The following is a 21,491-nucleotide window of genomic DNA, read 5'->3' as shown; positions in this document are numbered from 1 at the left end:
CCCGAGGCTTGTGTGAAGGGGTAGGACGATTCTAGTGCAGTAGATGTGGACAAATGCAAAACCATCGCCTTTTCTTTTACAGAAGTTGGCTGAAAATATATGTGGGGGGTGGGTAAGGGTAATACTTAAAGGGATGGTCTAGTAAACATTTTTATTTAAAAAATAGATAGGCCGCATAAAAAAAAAAATACTAGCATCCTCCGTTTTAAAACTTCCTATGTAAAATTTTGAGCTATTCAAGCTCAAAATTCAAAAAAGCAAGCACAGGGGCGCAGCCATTTTGTGAAATGGAGGCCCTCCTGTGCTGGCTTTTGCTTTTGCGGCACTAATGAAGGAAAAGCCAGCCAGCTGTAGTAAACAAAGTCTACCTCTGGGTGGCTTTCCCTTCATTAGTGCCGGGACTCGGAGGACGCGGACCGGAGACCAGAGCAGGAAAGCTGCAGCTGAATCTCGGTAAGTGCTATTTATTTTTTTTACAAAAAATAAGCACTAGCTGTGGGTTTTTTTCTAAGTTTTCCGGGCTGGAGGAGCCCAGAAAACCTAGAAATAAAACCGCAGCTTTAAAAACGTTGTATTTATGTTTGCGGTAGCTTTTGAAGCGACCGCAAACATAAATACAACGTTATTGTGTTGGAAAACGCTGTGGTTTTTCTTTCCAAGTTTCTCAGGCTCCCGAGGAGCCTCTGTGCTTGCTTGCCCTGTGCTTGCTTTTTCGAATTTTGAGCTTGAATAGCTCAAAATTTTACATAGGAAGTTTTAAAACGGAGGATGCTAGTATTTTTATTTTTATGTGGCCTATCTATTTTTTAAATTAAAATTTTTACTAGACCATCCCTTTAAGGTGGAGAGGAGTCCCCCTCCCCGCCCCCCCTGCATATATTGACGGTGGGTCTCAGTGGGGCAGGGTTGCAACCAATGTTAGGGGTATCCCAATAAAGGCTTGTTCTGCTAAATGATGTAGTGGTTGCTCACTGCCACTCACCTTGAGGCGCTATCTTCACGGAGTCTGAGCGTGTGCATCGTAACCTGTGTTGTCCCAGCAGCGTCCTGCAGGTTGGTGACTGTTGCCAAGGAAGGAAGGCCTCAACCCAACCGCCTGTAGTAAAAGATGTCTGGGCGTGGGGCCCGTTTTGTTCTTGTGGGTGCCCAGCAAAGGTTTGCCCCAACAGGGGGTATTCCTCATTCACATATGCTTCTTAGATTTGACATCAATGGACACCTATATGGTTCAATGAAGGCGGTGCAATGTTTGCGCTCGAGCCCATGCACATATGATTAGGGCATCATAAATCTACGAATGATTATTAAGCTATTCCTATGAGTCTGCTGGCGTTCATAATGCAGTCGGATATATTGAAATAAAGCTGCATTCTTTTCCGGAGCCAGTATGGACTAATTTCTCAAGTGTAGTCCTAGCGCCAATAACGTTTGGACGGGTGTAGACGCTGTAAATGCCTTAGAACACGGGTCAGTGGATGCTCTGCTTCTCTTGCACATGTAGTGCCATGAAGCCAAACATAACTGGAGGGAGTTTTAGTCATGTGCAGGGACGGCGCTAAGGCCTTTCACCCTTTTGATTCGAAATAGGCACCGTGCCTCGGATGGGGCTTCGAGTAGCTGTCCCCAAGTTGACAGTCGGCAGATTTACGCATTGGCAACAAACTCCTAACCTTCACGACATTAAACGGGCACACCTCAGAGCGCAGCTCACAGGCTACGGTTGCTAGCGACCTCAACTTGTCACCCATCTCGGGCCTGTGCGGTATTCAGCAGTGTTCTTATCATTGGTCTACTCAACCCCTTGCCGACAAAAAAGGATTAACAGCTTTTCAGCGGACATCCAGCGCCCCCAACTGTTTGTCCGTGCTTGTTGTTAGCTGTAGCTGTTCAACTGAAATTACTGCTAGGAGAGCGATTGCATGTCAGGATGTACAAAACAAAAGAGGTGATGGCTGGAAGGTTTAGAATTAACCTTAACCTCTGGCATTACTCTGGGCAACCCTCCAGACCATCCCCCTTTGCCTGGCAAGCCATAACAAAAGGGGGAAGGAGCATATGCAAATCGGGATTGGCACCACCCCTAAAGGGGCAGTCCAGCCCGAACTGCTTGGTCCAGCCATCACCTCTTTTGTTCTGTGCGGATGTACACACAGCTTGAGGGTGGTGTGTTACTATTTACCCATCTGTTGATTGCCCATGGCCATGGTAATTCCATTGGCCATTCCCACCTATGAACTGCCCCTCCAAGACCCAAACGCATCCTACTGGGATCTCTTTGAGATCGCTCTATCAAGCAGCAACATCAAAGTTTGGTCAGTCAGTGCCCTTTCCTACGTATTCTGCTGATTGAATGGCTTCATTAAAGCTGTAAATATGCTACTGGTGTGGAACGATTCTTGACCGTTTGTGCTTTTAGGCACATGTATTCCCAGCACTGAAGTCCTGTTAAAAAAAAAACCCATCTAAAGCGCCAATAGTTTGGGCTTTTGTACGGGTATTGGGCGTTTGTCAAGCATTGCTACTATATGCCGAGGTAATCACCATTTTCCAGCTGTTGCTATCTTGGGGCCTTTAGTGCCGTTATGACAGTGCCTGGCAAATGCCTACCCCATGCATACATAAAAGCCTAAACGAACGGGATTGGTTAGCAGGCGTCGTTTGTTGTCCCGCACCCTCAAGGTGATGTTATCTCTGCAGAACAATGGAGGTTATCTTCACAGAAAAACGCGATTGAACCTAAACTCCACTATGAAATGCAACCTCGATAGCGATCAGACTGACAATACAGTCCCGTCCAAACACAAAGGGACTGTGCTGGCTTTTTAGTTAAGTGCTTATTTGCCTTCAACCGGTTCCTGGCGCTATAATACTGCTGCTGAGATATGAATGGGCGAGAATGTTATTCCCGAGTCAGCCACCCCTCAACCAAATTCTGCATTTAAAATTAGGGTAGCCAGAAAGAACAGTACTCCCTCAGACTTCTGAAACTAGATCCACAGTGTGTTTACAAAAATAATGTAGGCTGTGGGCTTTGTGCTGCTTGTGACTTTTGAATGTTTATTAGTATTCTGCGCGTGTACGTGCGTGCGCGCGTGTGTGTGTTTTTTGAAATAATAGTCAGTGCTTCCTAAGGAAACGCCAATGTGATCATCAGTGGTGCCTTACAGGTTATTGACACTGAACCAAGTTTTTTTTTTTTTTACAGCTTTCTCAAATGTTTTGCCCCATTGTAACCCTGTCACGCCATCTGTAGGGCCAGGGATATTGGTGGTACCTTTTTATGGTGTAGTTGTGCTCCAACACCCTTAGTGCCATTTCACCCCCATAAAAAGCATTGCTCGCCAATTTCCCTGCTATCGTTGCCCTCGACTAACCCATGTTCACATACCCCAATATAAATTCAACCACATCACCCCTTCTTCTCTCCTCCGCACCCTCCTAACTGCGCGCCCCCCCTTTTAGAAAGTCCAACCATGCCCTTTTGTATGCAGCCCTATACACCGGGGCTAGAGAAGCCTCTACTAAACGCAGTACTCTCCGTTTCCTAGCCGCCACAGCTCCTCCGGGATCCGATGCCCGCTCACTTCTGCTTCTGGTGCCATCCCACAGAATCTCTGCCACTGAAAACGAGTTAATGCATCAGCGATGCCATTATCCTTCCCTGGCACGTGAGTTGCTTTAAACACCACATTATACTTCAGACATCACAGTACACATTCTCTCATTAGCCTGGCTACCCTCTGGTCCCTAGCTGACGGCCTGTTCACAATATGGACCCCTGCCTCATTGTCGAAGTTAAAATTCACTTTCTTATTCTGCAACTCTCCATCCCACAACTCAAGTGCCACTAGCAACAGGAAAAACTCCAAAAAGGCTATGCTCCTCCCTCCTCTCTGCCACTGCTCAGGCCACTGTTCCGCACACCACTTACCCCTCCAGTACACTCCAAAACCTCCTGAACCTGCCGCGTCTGAAAAAACGTGAACTTCCCATGCAACTGGGCCCACTTGCAGCCACATTGACACTCCATTGAATTCTTCCAAAAATCTTAGCCAAATCTTGCAATCCTCCCTGACCACTCCTGTAATCCTCACCCTGTGATGTGGATACTTCGCCCCCGCCATAGAACGTGCCATGTTACTGCAAAAAGGGCGACCCAGGGCCACCACACGACATGCGAAATTGAGATGCCCTACTAACCTCTGCATGTCCACCAGCTTCATTTTGTGGGCCGCTCTCGCCTTCTCCAGCAACTTGACAAGCCTGCTCACCTTGTGTGGCAAGCGTGAGGTCATGGCCACTGAATCCACCTCTATTCCTAAAAGAGTTAAAACCACCGCCGGCCCTTCAGTTTTATCCTCTGCCAGTGGCACCCCCCAATCCTGCATCAATGTCTGAAAAACCTTTAGCATCCGCTGACATTCCTGTTCTTAGCCCGCCCCACTGATTAAAAGAAAGTCATCAAAATAATGCAAAACTCCCTCAAAACCAGAACTGTAAGTAAAACCCCATTGCAGAAAAGAGCTAAAACGCTCAAACAATGCACATGAAACTGTGCAGCCGATTGGCAATGCTTTGTTAATGTACATCTGACCCTTAACTATATCCCCAGCAACCAAAAATCTTCCGGATGCACCAGTAACAAACGAAAAGCTGCCTTGATATCGAAGTTGGTCGAGACTGCACCCTGCCCTTCCTTCCTCCCTAAGCCCACTGCCTGATCCACACTGGCATAGGACAGCCCCCAATCTTCCGGCGCAATGATGTCATTCACTGACACGCCCTCTGGCCATGATAAATGATGAATGAATCTGAATTCTCCCACTGCTTTCTTAGGCACAACCCCTAAAGGAAACACCAGCAAGTCACCCGGCAAATCCGTAAATGGCCCAATCACTCTAGCCACTGCCACCACCTTTTGCAACTTCAACCTTACCACTTCCAAATTCTCCCGAGCAGACTTCAAATTTTCCGCCCACCGCCACATCCTCGGACCCTGATATCCCAACTTAAAACCTTCCCCCAAAACCCTGATCCCTTCCCTATATGAGTACAGGCCTTACCCCACGACTCCTTGCACCGCTCCATGCCCCTTCCCTTTGCCACCTGTTGCAAAACATTGTGTAACGGGATGCCATCCCGTACAACTGCTACACTTGTGCCTAAATGTGCACACTGTCCTAGTGCAGCCCTCCTTGTTAACCACCCAGCATGCTGCTGATAGCTGACCCCTGCCGCCTCCCCATCGAAGGCGGGGCGACCATGAAAGGGTCGGTAAGGCACGAGTAAACCACTTGCTGAATGCAGCATTGTGGCTGGATGCGTAGGTGCCATCCACTGTAACCATAAGTCCATATCGATCTCTCCTCATAGTGCTTGGTTGCCCTCACCCATCCATGCCCTAAATTCTTCATATCTCACCCATGCAAACCCCCCAAAACGTGCAAAGGCTTTCCTAATTACGTCCATATATTTGACCTCTCGGGGAACCTTTCGCAATAAACACTAGCATATATTATAAATGTTGATGTCCAATTTTCAATTGTCATGGTACCCTTGGTCTTGCCACTAACTCCCTATTTTCTTCTTTGGACCCTTCTTTTGCTCTCACCCCCCTGTGTAAGAGTTTAAACACATCCACAAACTCCCTTGCCCATCTTTTCTCTTTCGTCGCCACCATAAGATGTGCACCCAGTGGCTTTCTAAGGCCCATATAAGGCATCTTCTTGGTCTTCTCTGTACTCTCACCTGTCCTTTCCGTAAGAACCTCCACCACCCCTTGGGTCACTGGCTCAGTGACCTTGTCCATCTGTACTTCAACTGAGGAGACACTTCTCCCGCTCGCCCTCACCAATGCCCCTGCAGATACCCTCTCCATCTCCCCGCCCGCCCCAGGTGCCCCAACGTCCCCACTATGTGTCTCCCACCTAGTACCCAGCCTGACCCATGCCGCCGATCATTCCCTTTCTTGTTAACCTCTTGCTGTCCCGCTGTCACCTAGACGTGTAATCCTGGCCTCCACACCGCCACACCTCCTTTCTTTCCTCAACGGGCTCCTACGTCGGGGACAAAAAACATCAGCCAAGCCAATTTCCCTGTTGTCCACTTGAACTCCTGCTACACCCAGCCCCATCTTCCCCTTCAAACCTTACACCCCTCTGCACCTTTTCTCTCCCAAACAACTCTCCTTGATCCTTATCCCCCCTAGCGCAAAAAACAATTTTCTTACCCGAATTCATCCTCCCCCGCCATATACCAATCATGTTGCGAGCACACACTTGGGCTGGGCAGATCCTTTTCGGGCGAGCACAGGGTCATCCACCCCCATGCTCCTGTGTCCTCTTCTCAGCTGGGCTCACCAACCCCTTCCTGCTCTTCTCTACTCGGGCAAGGGGTTCCATCCTCCACCCTGTGTGCTGATGTGCTAGGGGCCGTACTGCACCCTCAAGGCTGTCCTCCTCCACCTGTTGGAGGGGCCGCTCTCAAACCCTCTCCTTCCACCTCTTCCACGACCACAGGGGCCATGCTATTCTCTCCGTGTACCACACTACTTTGCGGGGAGGTCACTCCATACCCTCCCCTTTCTCCGCTATCTACCGGAGATAGTGTCCTCCTCCTCCCTGCACTCTTCTGTAGGCATTTCCTACCTCACCTCCTCTATACTGCAGCACCTCTTCGGTCCAACCCTAACATCCTCACCAAATTGCCCCCCGCCAACCTCCGCCCCTACTCCTCATCCACTAGCACCCTCGTCCCCGTCCCATCTGCTCCTAGCCCACTGCCTAACCCATCGCCATCTGCTCCCCTACTCCTGGTTGCCCTCCTGGGTATACCCTTCCTACTCTTCCTGGCCCCTTTATCCCATACCTCCCCCCTAACTGTTGACATGTAACAAGCCACTACCACTGCGAGGGCCCCGTCCGGCGCTGCTCTGCGTTGTGACCTCCCCTCCCGGCCCCTTTCACACCCGTAACCTCCTGTACTGCCCCTTCAAGCTGAGCTTTTGATGCCATGCTAATAATGCTAAGCGCCTCCCGCAAAGACTGGGCGTCCACCAAACCCCCTGACACAGCACCCTGTCTTGCCAACCTGCTCCCAGAAAGACTTGAGCCCTTACTGGCGCTAGCTCCTCCCTCAGAGAAAAACCCCAAGATTGTCTACTTAGAAAGCCTTGTAGGCTAAATCTCCTTGCTCAGACTTATGTACTGTATGTCTGCAATGCACAGTACCTTAAAATATTCCCCCCAAATGCCTATGTATCCTTATCTAAAAATACCCCTGCCTGGATCTCCACTCCCCATAAAATGCCTGCTGCTAGCCACCAGCCCAACTCGGTGTGACCCTGGACAGCAAACTCAACTGGGAAAGCCACATCGAGAATACTCAGCAGAAGGCAACAGGAAAGATGGCAGTGCTGTACCCACTCCTGAAGAGCAAGTCCATGCCCCTCCGGACAAAGATCAACGTCTACAAGGCGATCATCAGACCAACCCTGACGTATGCCTCCCCAGCATGGATGACCTGCCATGAGCAACACCGGAAGTCTTCAGATAGTCCAGAACAAGGCCCTGCGGATATCGTCTGGAGCTCCAATCTTCACAAGGATAGCAGACCTTCACAGAGACCTTGACATCGAGATGTTGGACGCACATCTAGCAAAGCTGAGTAAGAACTTCTGCCAAGGACAGGATCCGAACCTGAACCCACTGATCAGAAGACTCGCTGCCACCACTGCAATCCCCTTCGACTGCTACCCGCGGCCCATCACTGCGAAGACCCTGTGAAACCAGCCCTACTGTGACAAGACCAAGAAGAATACTAACCCACGACTACATACTCAACCCGAGAAGATGGAGTAATGAGGCTCAAGCCTCGGTATCCAAAAATCACCGCTGATGGATACAAATCTATCAGCAAGAAGAAGAACAAGCGGACCAGCCCAACTGGCACTAATGAAGGCAGCAATTCGTATATATAAAGCCACTCCAATATGGCCTGGCAGTATCCTATATTCAATAATGAAATTCCCTTGTCTCACAACACTCCTCCCAGTGTTTAACAAGGAGCGTGAAAGCCACGTACAGCCCTGCCCCCTGGTGGCCCAGCTGAGCACCGCCCTCCCAGCGACTGTAGACAACTGAAAAGATCCCAGCTCAGCGGACACGCTGCGTCCTGCGAGGCCTCCGCTGGTCCCTCCTGGAAAACGCGCCCGGCCCCCGGCTCCCACACTACTAACAGGATGGAAGCCCAGCGGGGAAAGAAAGGAGCAGAACCGCCACCCCTCCAACCCCCTGCCTAACGGGACAACAGCGGAAAGGAAGGCCCCCTACTAACGGGTAAAAAAAGTGGAGGGGGCAGTGTTTTATTGCCAACACTGGCTCAAATTATATATCCTTTTTTTGTTTATATATATAAAATGACCCGTTCACCCAGCGCTCCCACCCCTCATGCCCAACTGGCACCCACGCCACCACACCGACAAGGCCTCGTGGCAGGGAAGACTGAGAGCAGCGACTGGACAAACACTATGTTCCAACAGTCCCCTGCTCCCGAACCCTCCCTGCCTCCATTTATACCCCAGACAATGGTGCTCTATGCGCAAAAACCTGCAGTGCCCAAAACCACCCCGGGGGAAATGCTTGCGTGTCCCCCCTGTTCCTCTGTGCTGGGGTCACCCTGTAACCTGCATCCTGTATCCTGCGTTCCCTTTGCACACTCCACATTAAAACTGTTCAATCCTGATTTTCTGGCACAGGTCCAAATTTCAAGCAAATTGTCCCCACTTCTGCTGGCCTCGAGAGTTCCCTGGTGTTTATTTTGGGATATAGAAGCCGAAACTATTGCATTGGAGTACAGATGGGGAGAAATGACATCTGAGGAGGGACACGCAGCTGGTAGGTGTTTGATTAATTGCCCACCCGTGGACTGCCCGTGGTCATCCTAATCCCTACGGCCATTTACGCCCAGTTCCTGCCTCTCCTCTTGTAAAACAAACACCTCCTTGTGTGAACTCTGTGAGCTCGCTTTAATCCAGCGTTACCATTAAACTTTGCACTCGAAGTGCCTGCCAGTGTAGTTTTCAAAGCAGTATTCTGAGAGTAGTTAATAGATTAATTGGAGCTGTAAATTCGAATTAAGTCATTAACTCTCAGAGAAAACCCTGGTAGGCACTCCGAGGCCAACGTCTGAAAGGTAAAAATGTGTGATCAAAGATCGTCTTACCCAGGCCTGCCTGCCTCAGCCACTGGATGGATGCATAAGCACTATGCGTGTCCTTCGCTGAAGTCCTGCTAAAATCCAGCATTGGCAAAGCCAACGGTTGCGGGCCGTACCCCCCACCGCCCCCTTTTAGGGAGTGGGCCTGTCTTTAGCCGTCTCAGAAATTCCCTTTGCTGGCTGAGGAGTGTGGAAAGTACACCCGGGCCCACCCGGATGGGAGGCCCGGGGCCGTAAGCTGGGAGGTGGGGGATTTGTGCGAAGTCCGGTGGGGCAGCGCCTGTTTGGCGCTGCCCCACTTAGCATGCACATGGTGGGGTCGGGCTGCTGGGTCCCTTAACAATGGGAACCCAGACAGCGCGTCTCCAAGACAGGAGGGTGAGGTGAGAGGGGCAGGTGACAACCGGTAGTCGCTGCCCCCTGTCACCTTGCTCTCCATACTTCAAAGGCCCCTCCTTCCCATCCTGCGGATGCTGAGCGGGGGCCTTTTGAAGTTCAAAGAAAGGGCCGCCTTGCCCCCAGGCCGAATTTTGCCTTTATCTGGCGGGGGCAAGGTGGCCCTTCTCATGCTTTCTCCCCGTCAGCCACGAACAGCAGCAGGACGGCTGCAGGTCTGCACAGAGCACCAGGACAAGAAGGAGCACCGTTTGCTGGGTCCAGCTGACAATTCTTTCCTGGCTGCGCAGAAAAAGCGGACATTGACATATTTCCAGCAGTAAAGACCCGTCGGTGAGTGGGCCTCCCCAGCCCCGCAGGCTTCAACAAGACAGAGAGGCACACTGCTGCTGTGCTTTCTTAGGAGAGAATGCTGCAAGCTCCCCAGCCCCTCCTGCACCTCCCATCGAAGTGGAATTTTGTAAAGAAACCAACGCTGCGCTACACTGTTGCACTCATGCGAATTGCTTCAAGGAAGAGCCCAGCTACAGCCAGGTGATTGTTTCAACTGGGGGGGCTGCTGCCAGTGTTTTGCGAGGCATCAACGCTGCTCATACATAGGACAAGGTACAGCTGGACAATTGCTGTATGAGACCTGTCCTAATCTGACATTGTCTCACGACGGCGAAGATAAATTAAAAATACCTTCTGGGGGATACAGCGGGGGGCTGTGGGCTGACACTGACAGGCCACAGCATTCCAAACCTGACCGAGTCAAAGGTCACAAGCAACGTGCAGCTAAGGAGCAGAGCAGAATTTGCCGGCAGTGCTTTTCTGTGTCTTCAGCCTGGGAAGCAGGACTACACAGGGCACCGGCTTTAACAGTTGGACAGGGGACAGCCGGAATTCCCAGGCACACATTTCGGCAGACCTGCACTGGAAGGAGGCAGACACAGAGCCCCAGCATTTTACTTTACCTGGGAACTACAAGAGAGGGGGGGGAAGGACCCTGACCCACACAGCAAGTTGGGAAACACAAAGACAACCCATTACGAACCAGCACGCAGAGACCCAAACAGGCAAGAGATGGCCAACGCCTTATCCCTGAAAGAAACATTACTCCTGGAATGGGCCAAAGCAGCGGAAGCCGTCCATGGCATGGACGTGGTGCAGGAAAGAATGGCAGAGCTCGCATCCACCGGACTCAACGAGGATGACGCAGACGTCCTGGTAGAGGAGGTTGACGGCGATGAGGAGCCAGCAGAAAGGAAGCAACCAGCTAGGGAGAAGCAGCGCCTTGACGTCCGCAGCATGCCCGCCTCTTCAGACACCCACCCAGGCACCAAAAGAAAAGCAAAATCGGGTACTGTGAAAAGCAATGATTTGGGGCCTATGCTTGAACAATTTTTAAAATGGCATAAGGGTGTGGGTGCTGGGAAAAAGAGGAGGCACAGGGATGACTCGAGCAGCTCCAGCAGCGAGAGTGACAGCACAGACACAGAGTCGGAATCTGGGGGCGAGGATGACCAGGGCCACCTTAAAGCATGGGTTGGGCCTAGCAATGATGTATCATCTCCAACCCCTCATATGACTAAATATGGGAGGCGCACTGCCGGCAAAAGTGTAAATAGAAGCCTAAAAAAGACCATTGCATGGCACATGAGTGGAAAATTAAGAAAAAGATCTGGAAAAAGCAATTTATTGACATTTTCTGCCTATTGGAATATGAAGAATTAGGTTTTGGCATTTCAAAAAGGGATAAGAAAGAGGAAGAAAAAGAGAGAGCAAAGAGGCCCACACTGGAGAAGAATATTCAGAACTGGGAGGCCTCTTTTCAAATACTATCCACAATAATTCTAGAAAAATTCCCAGAAGAGGGCACTGCACTGATTGCCTACCACCACAGAATTTTGGAGATTCACAATACCTTTGGGGGGGAGTCTTGGCTGAACTATGATAGAGAGTTCAGGAAGGAGATGCAGAGATTCCCTGACCTGGGCTGGGAGGAGGAAGACCCTAAATTGTATCTTTTTCATGTATTAAAGGAAAACTCAGCTAAGAGCGCCCAAAGCAGCAAGGACTATGAGCATCAGAATAATAGAAGGGGTAGAAACAGGCAACATAACCAGCGCAGGCCTCAACATGACAGTATAAATACTAACAAAAACAAACCCCCCTTTCGAAGAACGCCCCCAGGGGGGCAAAAAACAGGGCATAATCAGGGGCAGTCTGGCAACCGCAGCAACGGGGGGGCCAAAGGAAGCACTCCGGGGTCCTGCTGGTACTTCAACAGAGGGTCATGTAACAAGGGCACCGAGTGCAGATACAAGCACCAATGCAGCACATGCAGTGGTGGCCACAGCAGCAACAATTGCACAAAAGCCTCTCCTTCCAGGCCCAGCCCAAAAGTCACTGAGGGCAAAAACATGCACTAGCTATAGATTAGGGGCCTCACCAATAAAAATTGACCAACTGCTAAAAAGGTTAGAGAATTACCCTGACCCAGCAGCTAGAGCATCCCTGGCTCAGGGTTTCAAAGATGGCTTCCGGATCCCATTCAAGGGCCAGGGATCTCCCACCATACCCAAGAACCTACAATCTGCCTCATCCCTAGCTACCATAATAAGCAAAAAAATTGATAAAGAGCTACAACTAGGGAGGATTGAGGGGCCCTTCCAGTACCCCCCCCCCCTTCACTGAGTTTTTAAGCTCCCCCCTGGGCATTGTGCCCAAAAAAGAGCAGGATGATCCATCATTTATCACACCCACCCGGTAGCTCTTTCAATGACGGCATCCCTGCCACGGAGGCCGCTGTCTCTTACAGCTGCGTGCAAGATGCTGTCGACCTAGTAAAACTGTCAGATAGACACGCTCTCATGGCAAAAGCGGACATTAAGTCAGCTTTCAGGCTGCTGCCTGTGCACAAGAGCACCTACCAGTGGCTGTGTTTCCATTTTGACAATAAATTCTATTTTGACAAATGCCTTCCCATGGGCTGCGCCATCGCGTGTGCCTATTTTGAACAGTTCAGTTCTTTCTTACAGTGGGCGTTCCAACAGGCCATGCCCAGAGCCAGAACGGTACACTATTTGGATGATTTCTTCTTCACTGGCCCAGCAGGGTCTCTCCTATGCAGCTCATCCCTAAAAACATTCAGTGAAACCATGCAGGAATTAGGGGTTCCTCTCGCACCCGAGAAAACTGTAGGACCCACCACCACCCTGTCATTTCTAGGAATAGAGATTGACTCTTCCATGGGGGAGTGCCGCCTGCCCAGGGACAAAATAGAGGACCTTCTTCAGACAATAAGGCAGATGACAGGCAGGGACAAAACAACGCTGCGTGAAATACAGTCCCTTGCTGGGAAGCTGAACTTTGCCACCAGAATCATGCCCCAAGGCTGGGTTTTTCACAGGAGCCTGGAACTAAAAATGGGGGGGGTTACAAAGCCACACCGCCACATCAGATTGGGCAAGGAGATAACACAAGACCTGGCCATGTGGGAAGCATTTCTTAACAACTTCAATGGCCAAGTGATATGGCGCAAACCCATGAATGGGGCAGACAAAAGGTCCCTGTTCACGGATGCGGCTGGCAGCAGAGGCTTTGGGGTATGTTTTGGTAACAAGTGGTGCGCCGGCCACTGGCCGCCCTGCTGGCAGCAGAGGGGCTGGACCAGGAACATCACATTGCTAGAGATATTCCCCATATGGCTGGCACTCTACCTATGGGGGGACCTGTTGGCCAACACAGAACTGGTCACATGGTCAGACAACATGGCGGTTGTACACATTTTAAACAAGGGTTCTGCCTCCTGCCCTCTGGTGCTAAAAGTGTTGAGAGAAATGACGAAAGTCACCCTGGAAAATAACATTGTAATAATTGGGCGGCACATTGCAGGCATAGATAATAAGGCCGCTGACGCTCTGTCCCGTTTTCAGTTCTCCACTTTCAAGGCACTAAACCCACAGGCAGAAGCCAGGAGGACAGCAGTTCCAGAAGAGGTTTGGGCCATCATGGACACACCCAAGGCAGCCCCCGCCAGCCAGCCTGTCACAGCTCTTCCCTGAGATGCCCGCGCCCAGCTCTACCCTCACCCCCGGGCCCGGACAAAAGGGGTTGCCTTTCCCGGCACCACACTCCTACAGGTGAGCCTAAAGGTGTCTTAGGGGAACTGGCCAAAAAGGCGCTGGCACAGAAAACTGCCAAAATGTACAATAAGTGCTTGACTGATTTTGGAAGGATCACAAAAGTCACCAACATCAGGGATATACAGGAGTGCCATGTCAATGACTTTATGGAGTGGGCTTTCAAACAAAGCAAAAAGAAGGCATGGGCTTCATCCCATCTGGCAGCAGTTTCATATTACACTAGATTAGCGGGGGCACCCGACCCCACCCACGGCACACTAACCAGATATGCACTCAAGGGTTGGTCCAAAATGGAAGGGGTCAAGACAGACACCAGGCGCCCCCTCAATTTTGCTAAATTAAAAATTCTGCTAGACACTCTCCCTGTATGCAACAATGCCTACGGGACCTCACTATTTAGAGCTGCCTTCACACTAAACTACTTTGGGGCGTTCAGGATCAGCGAAATAGCCTCCAAAAACACAGGATCAGAGGAAGGGCTGGATATAGGCGACATCCACCTGGGGAAGGATTCCATGGCTGTGAAACTGTGTAGGTCCAAAACTGATCAGTTAGGAAAAGGGAGGATCATCAACCTGTACTGCATTGAGGAAACAGAATATTGCCCCATTTGCACCACCAGGGCATTCATGAACAAGCGCCCCAGTCGGGGGGGGCAATTATTCACACACAAAAATGGGTCTGCCCTCAGTAGATTCCAGGTGAGGTCTGTCCTCAAGAAGACTATAATAGCTATAGGATGGAATCCTACTGAGTTTGGATCCCACTCCTTCAGGATAGGAGCAGCCACTTCAGCCTGGATGGGGGGGCTGCAAGAGAAAGCCATAAAAGGGATTGGGGGTTGGAAATCGGGGGCTTACAAAAGATACATCAGAAAAGACTTTATCTAATAGTATCCTCCGTCTCCCCCCCCCCCATTTTCCTCTAACCACAGGCTACCCCCCGTCCCAGACGGCGTGGATCGTGGGCCACTCTTTAATTACCAGAGCCAGCAGATGGCTGGAGGAAACCCAGGACGGCATGCATTTCCAGGACGCCATCACCTACTGGTGGGGCAAGCCGGGCATGCGCTGGGGAGACCTACACGACAAATTGGCTGGCCTACTGGGGGCCTGCTCACCTCCCCCCGATTTTCTCATCATACACCTCGGGAGCAATGACTTGCCTCAGCTGGGCAGGAAGCTTCTCCTGGCTGAAATCTGCACCTCCCTCAGATCCCTGGCACACATGCTAAGACTTCGAACAGAAGTGATGATGTCAGAAATCATCCCTCGCCAACATTGGCATGGGGCAGAGTGCAACAAAGCCATGGAGATTTCTAGGCGCAAACTGAACAAAGCTGTGGCTAATTTCTGCCTTTTCTCAGGCGTCAAATTTATTAAACATAGGATCTCGGTACACAACCAGGCCATGTTCTGCAGTGACGGGGTTCACCTGTCCATTGAAGGTATGGACACCTTCACCAGGAATATTTTCTGGACCCTAGCAGCCAGAGGCTGTACTTAATTCACAATCTCTTATTTTGGGGGGACTTGGGAGACGCCGGTCAGCATCCCCTCAGGGTGGAGGCGGGGATCAGCCTCGAGCGGGGCCCCTAATTGGGATTAGGGCCCCACGCTTACCTGTTCCCTCTGTCCCCAAAATATAGTATTGTTATCCTTATGTGATGTTATGGCTGGTTTTTCTTTTGCACCATGGCTGGTACTAAAATAAAGCTTGTGGCCAAAGTTTTTTCCACCTCGCATCCTGGTTGTCAGTCTCTTCATTCCTACAACTGTCATTACTGTATTGCCTGTCTTGTCACACTTGTCATCCATCCGTGTCACCCGCATGCCACTCCCCAGCACAAAAACACTTCCAGGCTTATACACCCGGGCCCACCCGGATGGGAGGCCCGGGGCCGTAAGCTGGGAGGTGGGGGATTTGTGCGAAGTCCGGTGGGGCAGCGCCTGTTTGGCGCTGCCCCACTTAGCATGCACATGGTGGGGTCGGGCTGCTGGGTCCCTTAACAATGGGAACCCAGACAGCGTGTCTCCAAGACAGGAGGGTGAGGTGAGAGGGGCAGGTGACAACCGGTAGTCGCTGCCCCCTGTCACCTTGCCCTCCATACTTCAAAGGCCCCCCCTTCCCATCCTTCGGATGCTGAGCGGGGGCCTTTTGAAGTTCAAAGAAAGGGCCGCCTTGCCCCCAGGCCGAATTTTGCCTTTATCTGGCGGGGGCAAGGTGGCCCTTCTCATGCTTCCTCCCCGTCAGCCACGAACAGCAGCAGGACGGCTGCAGGTCTGAAAAAAACATCCCTCCCACCCTGCAAATAACTGTAAGGAAAAGCTATAGCAAGGGTCAGGTAGAAGATGGAACACAAGCATATCATTAGGGGAGGCTAAAACGCCTCATTTTAAAAAATAAACATAAAAATTCAACTCCAAGAGGGGCCTTTTTTAAAATACCGGGGGGTCTTTTGTCTATTAGTTAATCTTCTAGGAAAATACAATTATAGAAGACCCAGGCGCTCAGAATCCACCAGAGAACATCAATACAGGTGGGAGCTCTAGGGGTATTACAAAACTGAAAAGGAGAGAGGAACTTGAGCAGAAACATGTACTAGTAAGCCTCAAGTATCCACCTCCATGCATGCAGAAGGGGGGGTCTCACCACAAGTGGATCAGGAGCAGGGTAAGTTCCTAGTAAGGCTCCGGAACCCACCCCCTCGCATTTTTTATGCAAGATAAGCGCACTGGGGTACACAAGTGGATCGTGGGCAGGGGAAGTTCCCAGCTAAGCCCTTAGAACCCACCCCAGCAGCGAAATAGTACAACACAAGTACTGAAGGGGTTTCACAACACAAGTGGATCGGGAGCAGGGAAAATTCTAGTAAGGCTCTCTTTTTGAACCCATTCCAGCTGTAAAAACAGGCAGCCTTAAGCGCTGAGGGGGTCTCACAACGCAAGTGGATCGGGAGCAGGGTAAAAACCTAGTAAGGCTCTTTGAACCCACCCCGGCTGTAAAAACAAGCAGCTTTAAGCGCTGAGGGGGTTTCACAATGCAAGTGGATCGGGAGCTGGGTAAAAACCCAGTAAGGCTCTTTGAACCCACCCCGGCGGTAAAAACAAGCAGCTTTAAGCGCTGAGGGGTCTCACAATGCAAGTGGATCGGGAGCAGGGTAAAAACCAGTAAGGCTCGTTGAACCCACCCCGGCTGTAAAAAACAAGCAGCTCTAAGCGCTGAGGGGGTCTCACAATGCAAGTGGATCGGGGGCAGGGTAAAAACCCAGTAAGGCTCTTTGAACCCACCCCGGCTGTAAAAACAAGCAGCCTAATGCGCAGAAGGGGTCTCGTAGCACAAGCGGATCAAGAGCAGGGAAGACCCTAGTAAGGCTCCTAGAACCCACCCCCGAGGAAACAACTAGCCCGCAAACGGAGCATGGGGACCTCAAAAACAAGTGGATCATGTGTGGAGAAAGTGCCAAATTCATCTCCAAAGAGTGGACCAAGAGGCTAAAACGCCTCCATCCATGGAAAAGTGCAAAACACATGACCAAATAAATCAAAATGGCTCCAAGAACACTTCCCGCGGAGGATCAAGTGAAAGGCTTCACAACGCGGGGTTTTGTTTTATCAAAAAATACGGATCAAGAGCCATAACTTCAGCGAAAATCACCCTGTGAGCAAGAGAGGGCGCAAGTGCTAAACCTGGTCAGGTTGGACAGCAATAAAAGGCACACAAGCGCACACCTCCCCACCTCACTTGGAAAGGACAAGAGAAAGCAGGATGAACCTGCTCCAAAGACAAGCAATTATGAACATGTCACAGCTCACACGCTGGGGCCAAACAATTGTCACAAGCTTTCATTTGAATGGCGGCGGGGATCAGCCTCGAGCGGGCCCCTAATTGGGATTAGGGCCCCCCGCTCTCCTGTTCCCTCTGTCCCCAAAATATAGTATTGTTATCCTTATGTGATGTTATGGCTGCTTTTTCTTTTACACCATGGCTGGTACTAAAATAAAGCTTGTGGCCAAAGTTTTTTCCACCTCACATCCTGGTCGTCAGTCTCCTCATTCCTGCAACTGTCATTCTGTATTGCCTGTCTTGTCACACTTGTCATCCATCCGTGTCACCCGCATGCCACTCCCCAGCACAAAAACACTTCCAGGCGTATACAAGAACGCCTCGCCCGGGCCAGTGATCGTAGAGCGGTTTATCTTTACAGCCCCCCCCCCCCCCCCCCCCCCCAGCCTAGCCTAGCCCAAGGCTGCCGGAGCAGGAGGCACGGTGCGCACACTTTGGAGGCAGAATTGGGGCTGCGGGCGCCTGGAGGAGCTGGCATTGGAGTCAGACGACCGGCGTCTGCTCTCGCATCGTGGAGAAGATGTCGAGCCCCAGCCACCCGCCCTGCGCCGCCAGCAGCAGCAGCGCCCCGGCCCAGGTGAGACCTGCGGGCACCGGCCCTCACTATAGCCCCGCGTGGAGCTGCTCGCTGCCGTCGGAGGCGCGTTGCCTTCCCCTGCACGCCCGCCCCAGCTCCAGCAGAAGGACGTGACACGGCCAGTTTAATTTTCTTTTCATTGTACATCAGCAGCCACGAACTCTTTATGTAGCAACAGCCCCATGGAAAGAACCATTATCCCTCACAGGTTGGTGAGCTTGGTATGCCTTGTCCCGCCACCCCGGCGGGATTCCCTGCACCTTTTCACTTCTCCACTCCTCTAGTGGAGCAGCTGCCCCAGCTCTGCTCTTTATCGTCACTTGGGCAACGATTCCATCAATGAAGGCTTTGCGCCAAGGCAAAGACTGCCCTGCTGTTAACTCGGGCTGGTGTTATTAGCACGTGGGCACACTTTGCCCGGGTGAAGAAACGGATCGAGAGCTTCTGTTTTCCTGCATCAGGCAAATTGCTGCCTGCGCGCGAACACCATGCCAAAGTGCCCGTTTCTGCAACCTGGCTCATGGTTTTTTTGCGCTGAACGCTACACAACTGACCCTGAAAATCTAGTCTTCCAGAGTGCCTGGGTTGTCCGCCGATTGCGGACAATTGTGTATAACGTCACGTGCGCTTTTTAAAGGCAAAGAAAGAAAACAAAGTTGACCTATTTACCAGGTTTTCCTATTTCTATTGCCATTGTTAGCTTGCGACATGTTCAGGGAGGCACTATGTACAGGTAGGGTTGACGCACTGGAATGGTTTCGAGTTCCCCGTATCGCCGGAGTTGGCAGTAGTTTGAAGTATTTCCGGGTGCGGTGTGGAGCGATAGTTGAGGCATGAAGGGTCATTGTTCTAGGGACCAGACAAAAAGAGCGTGCGTGCCCAGGCGCGGCGTCAGGGCCTTTCACCCATTTCAGTTCAAATGTGCCCCGAGCCTGGGGGGATTGGCCGCTGCCCTCGTGTTATATATACAAATACATTGGTGCGTTAAACCGCACTTGGCAGTGTGCATGGGACAGGCTCCCTTTGCTGGCTCTGTCAGTCACTCGAGCCTCACGGCATCCAGCCGCTCTTCTTTTATCACGTTGTTCCCTTTCTACACTGGGTTTCACTACATCTCCATCAGCGCTGGTCATCAGGCAGACCTGGTGGCTTCAGGTGTTAGCGCCTCTTTGTCATTCTAACAGTTAGTTCCTTAGTCCCCCCCTTCTCCCCTGTTGATCTGTTTCTTCTCTTGGCACCGTGCACCTGGCCACTCTGTCACTCGGGCCCAGGTACCTGCTCACCCTGCCACCCTCCTGCACTGTATCCGGGCCACCACTGCACTGGGGGTCTGTATTTGTACCCCTCCTACATTTCTCCTCCCTTATCTGACTAACTTTCACTTGCCACTCGCTGGCCGCACTACCGTGGTTTATTGCCCTTATTCATTCATTTAATTATTTATTTTATTTATTGTTTATCCTGTTCTCTCCTCTGTTCCGCACTCTTCACTCCTCCCCCCTCCATGCACTTTCCCCCTTTTCCCTTTTCCATGGACTTGAGCTTTCTTAAATGTCACTGGGCCTAGTAAGATCGCAATTTTTTTTGTTCTCCCTTGTTCCCCTCCCTTTTTTTTGGTCACGCTCTGAAACACTTGTGTACGAGCGCGATATAAATAAAATATCATTTCATTTCCGGCGCTGGTCGTTAACACCTCCGTCGGGCTTGTTCATTACATTAGCCAGGAATCCCCGTTGGGGTCATGAAGACGGGGTTCTGGCTGTTACTGAGTTACAAAAGAACTGCAGCCGGGTTGCAGCTGTTACTGGGCCTCTGTCTCCTCTGCGATGCCAATGGAGCTGTGCAGTTTTATCGTTCCCACAGCACAGATTGCTTGCATGATTTCCTAGCCCCACTACTGTTTAACAGTGTTAACCTGTGTGGGCCCTCATTGCCCCCGAGAGTGGCTGCCTTAAGGTGCATACAATTGTCTCGGGCACCAATGAAAACGGGCCCACAGTTGCAAATGGCAATTCGTCCCTTTTGTGACAGACAGTTTGAATAGTGGCCCAGGGGGAGGTTTTTGATAAAATATAATGCAAATTGTGAAATTGAAAGAATATGTATTCAGCAGCAATGGTCAAAACTACTAGCCACATAGCGGGGCTATCCCCTACTTTGCCCCTCCCCGACCCCCATATCCCAGGCATAGAGGCAATGATTACTTTCCCAATCCTAATAACCCCAGAGACGATGTATATTGTTTGTAAACAAAAGATCACATATATGGGAGTCAAGCAAACAAATTAGGGGCCGTCCTAGGCTCCTTTAGCAAAGATATGTCCTACAGCACTTTTTAAGGTAGCCCTTTAGATTTTCCAGGCTTGCAACAAGTTGTATTGTCCACGGGGACACTTGTCACTTTCGGTTTGCAAAATAGCGGACTTCTGCCCACGGGTGTTCATTGTCTGGAAAAGATCTGGGGCTACTCTAATGTTGGGACTGTTGGGACTCAGGGCTAGCTAGCCGTTTAGTTGTAACTCCTGAGCTTCTATCTGCGGCTACAACCAAAAGACTCGGGGCTATAGCCCCTTCAGCCCCCCCTAGCTATGCCTCTGCGAAGTTCTGCCTCTGTTTAGCAACTGCCAGGCAGTAATAGACCTGGGACCACTGTATTCAGTTGACATTTGACAAGGAGTCGCAATTGTCCGTAATGGAGTCAGTGCCCGTCGAAGCCTGAACCTTGCTCGAGTACGGCCATCGGGTACCGCTCACGGCCGAAACCGCAGCATCAAAACTCCTCCCTGGCTAGGACTGCCCTGTAACTCCGCCTGTGACAGAAAAAGAAGTTATCAACAAAATTATACAATCTATGAACAGAAGCAATTGTTAACACATCACAATAAAGCACCTTAATTCCTCAACTGCACCCATATTTAGTGTGCACCTGCCCCTTACATTACCCATCCAGGCCCCACCTATTCTACCCAGATCTAACCAGCTTCTGCTACATGAACAAGGGAGATGGTGGGAGGGACTTCGGGGGATGCAAAAAAGTGAATTTGACCCAGCAGCCCCCAGCTTTATAACTGCTCCCCTGAGCCTGTTTCGGTCGGCCCAAAGGACCCGCCCCCCTTCCGCCTCCCTCAGGACAGCCTCTTGGTGAAGTAACTCCTCAAACTGGCTCCCGCTAGCATTTTGCGTTTTTCTGGTTCAGGCATTGCCCTATTTATTGGCCAGCCCGAGTCTGCCTGCCTTATCCAGTGTTTGTCCTGCAGGCAAAACCAATGAAAGCGTGCCCCAATGGATTTGTTTCTGCATACACGCCTGTTTGCTCTTTCCTGGTG

At 51.0% G+C, this 21,491-nt stretch overlaps 1 protein-coding gene across 2 annotated transcripts in view; it reads left to right on the top strand.

The window, feature by feature from the left end:
• SLC35A3 (solute carrier family 35 member A3) overlaps positions 1-21,491 on the top strand; it is a 643,323-nt gene that overhangs the window by 105,254 nt on the left and 516,578 nt on the right. Inside the window, exon 1 of one of the 2 annotated variants that reach the window (XM_069641593.1) lies at positions 18,000-18,165. The exons of the other annotated variant lie outside the window; for it this stretch is intronic. Coding sequence (XP_069497694.1) covers positions 18,109-18,165 — 57 coding nt within the window. The 5' untranslated portion in view covers positions 18,000-18,108. Of the gene's footprint in view, positions 1-17,999; positions 18,166-21,491 lie in introns of those variants that run through there. 2 annotated transcript variants of the gene reach the window in all.

This window comes from Ambystoma mexicanum, chromosome 1q, assembly GCF_040938575.1.
Source record: "Ambystoma mexicanum isolate Mex_15411 chromosome 1q, UKY_AmexF1_1, whole genome shotgun sequence".
Lineage (NCBI taxonomy): Eukaryota > Metazoa > Chordata > Amphibia > Caudata > Ambystomatidae > Ambystoma > Ambystoma mexicanum.
This window is presented reverse-complemented; position numbering and strand designations above follow the sequence as displayed.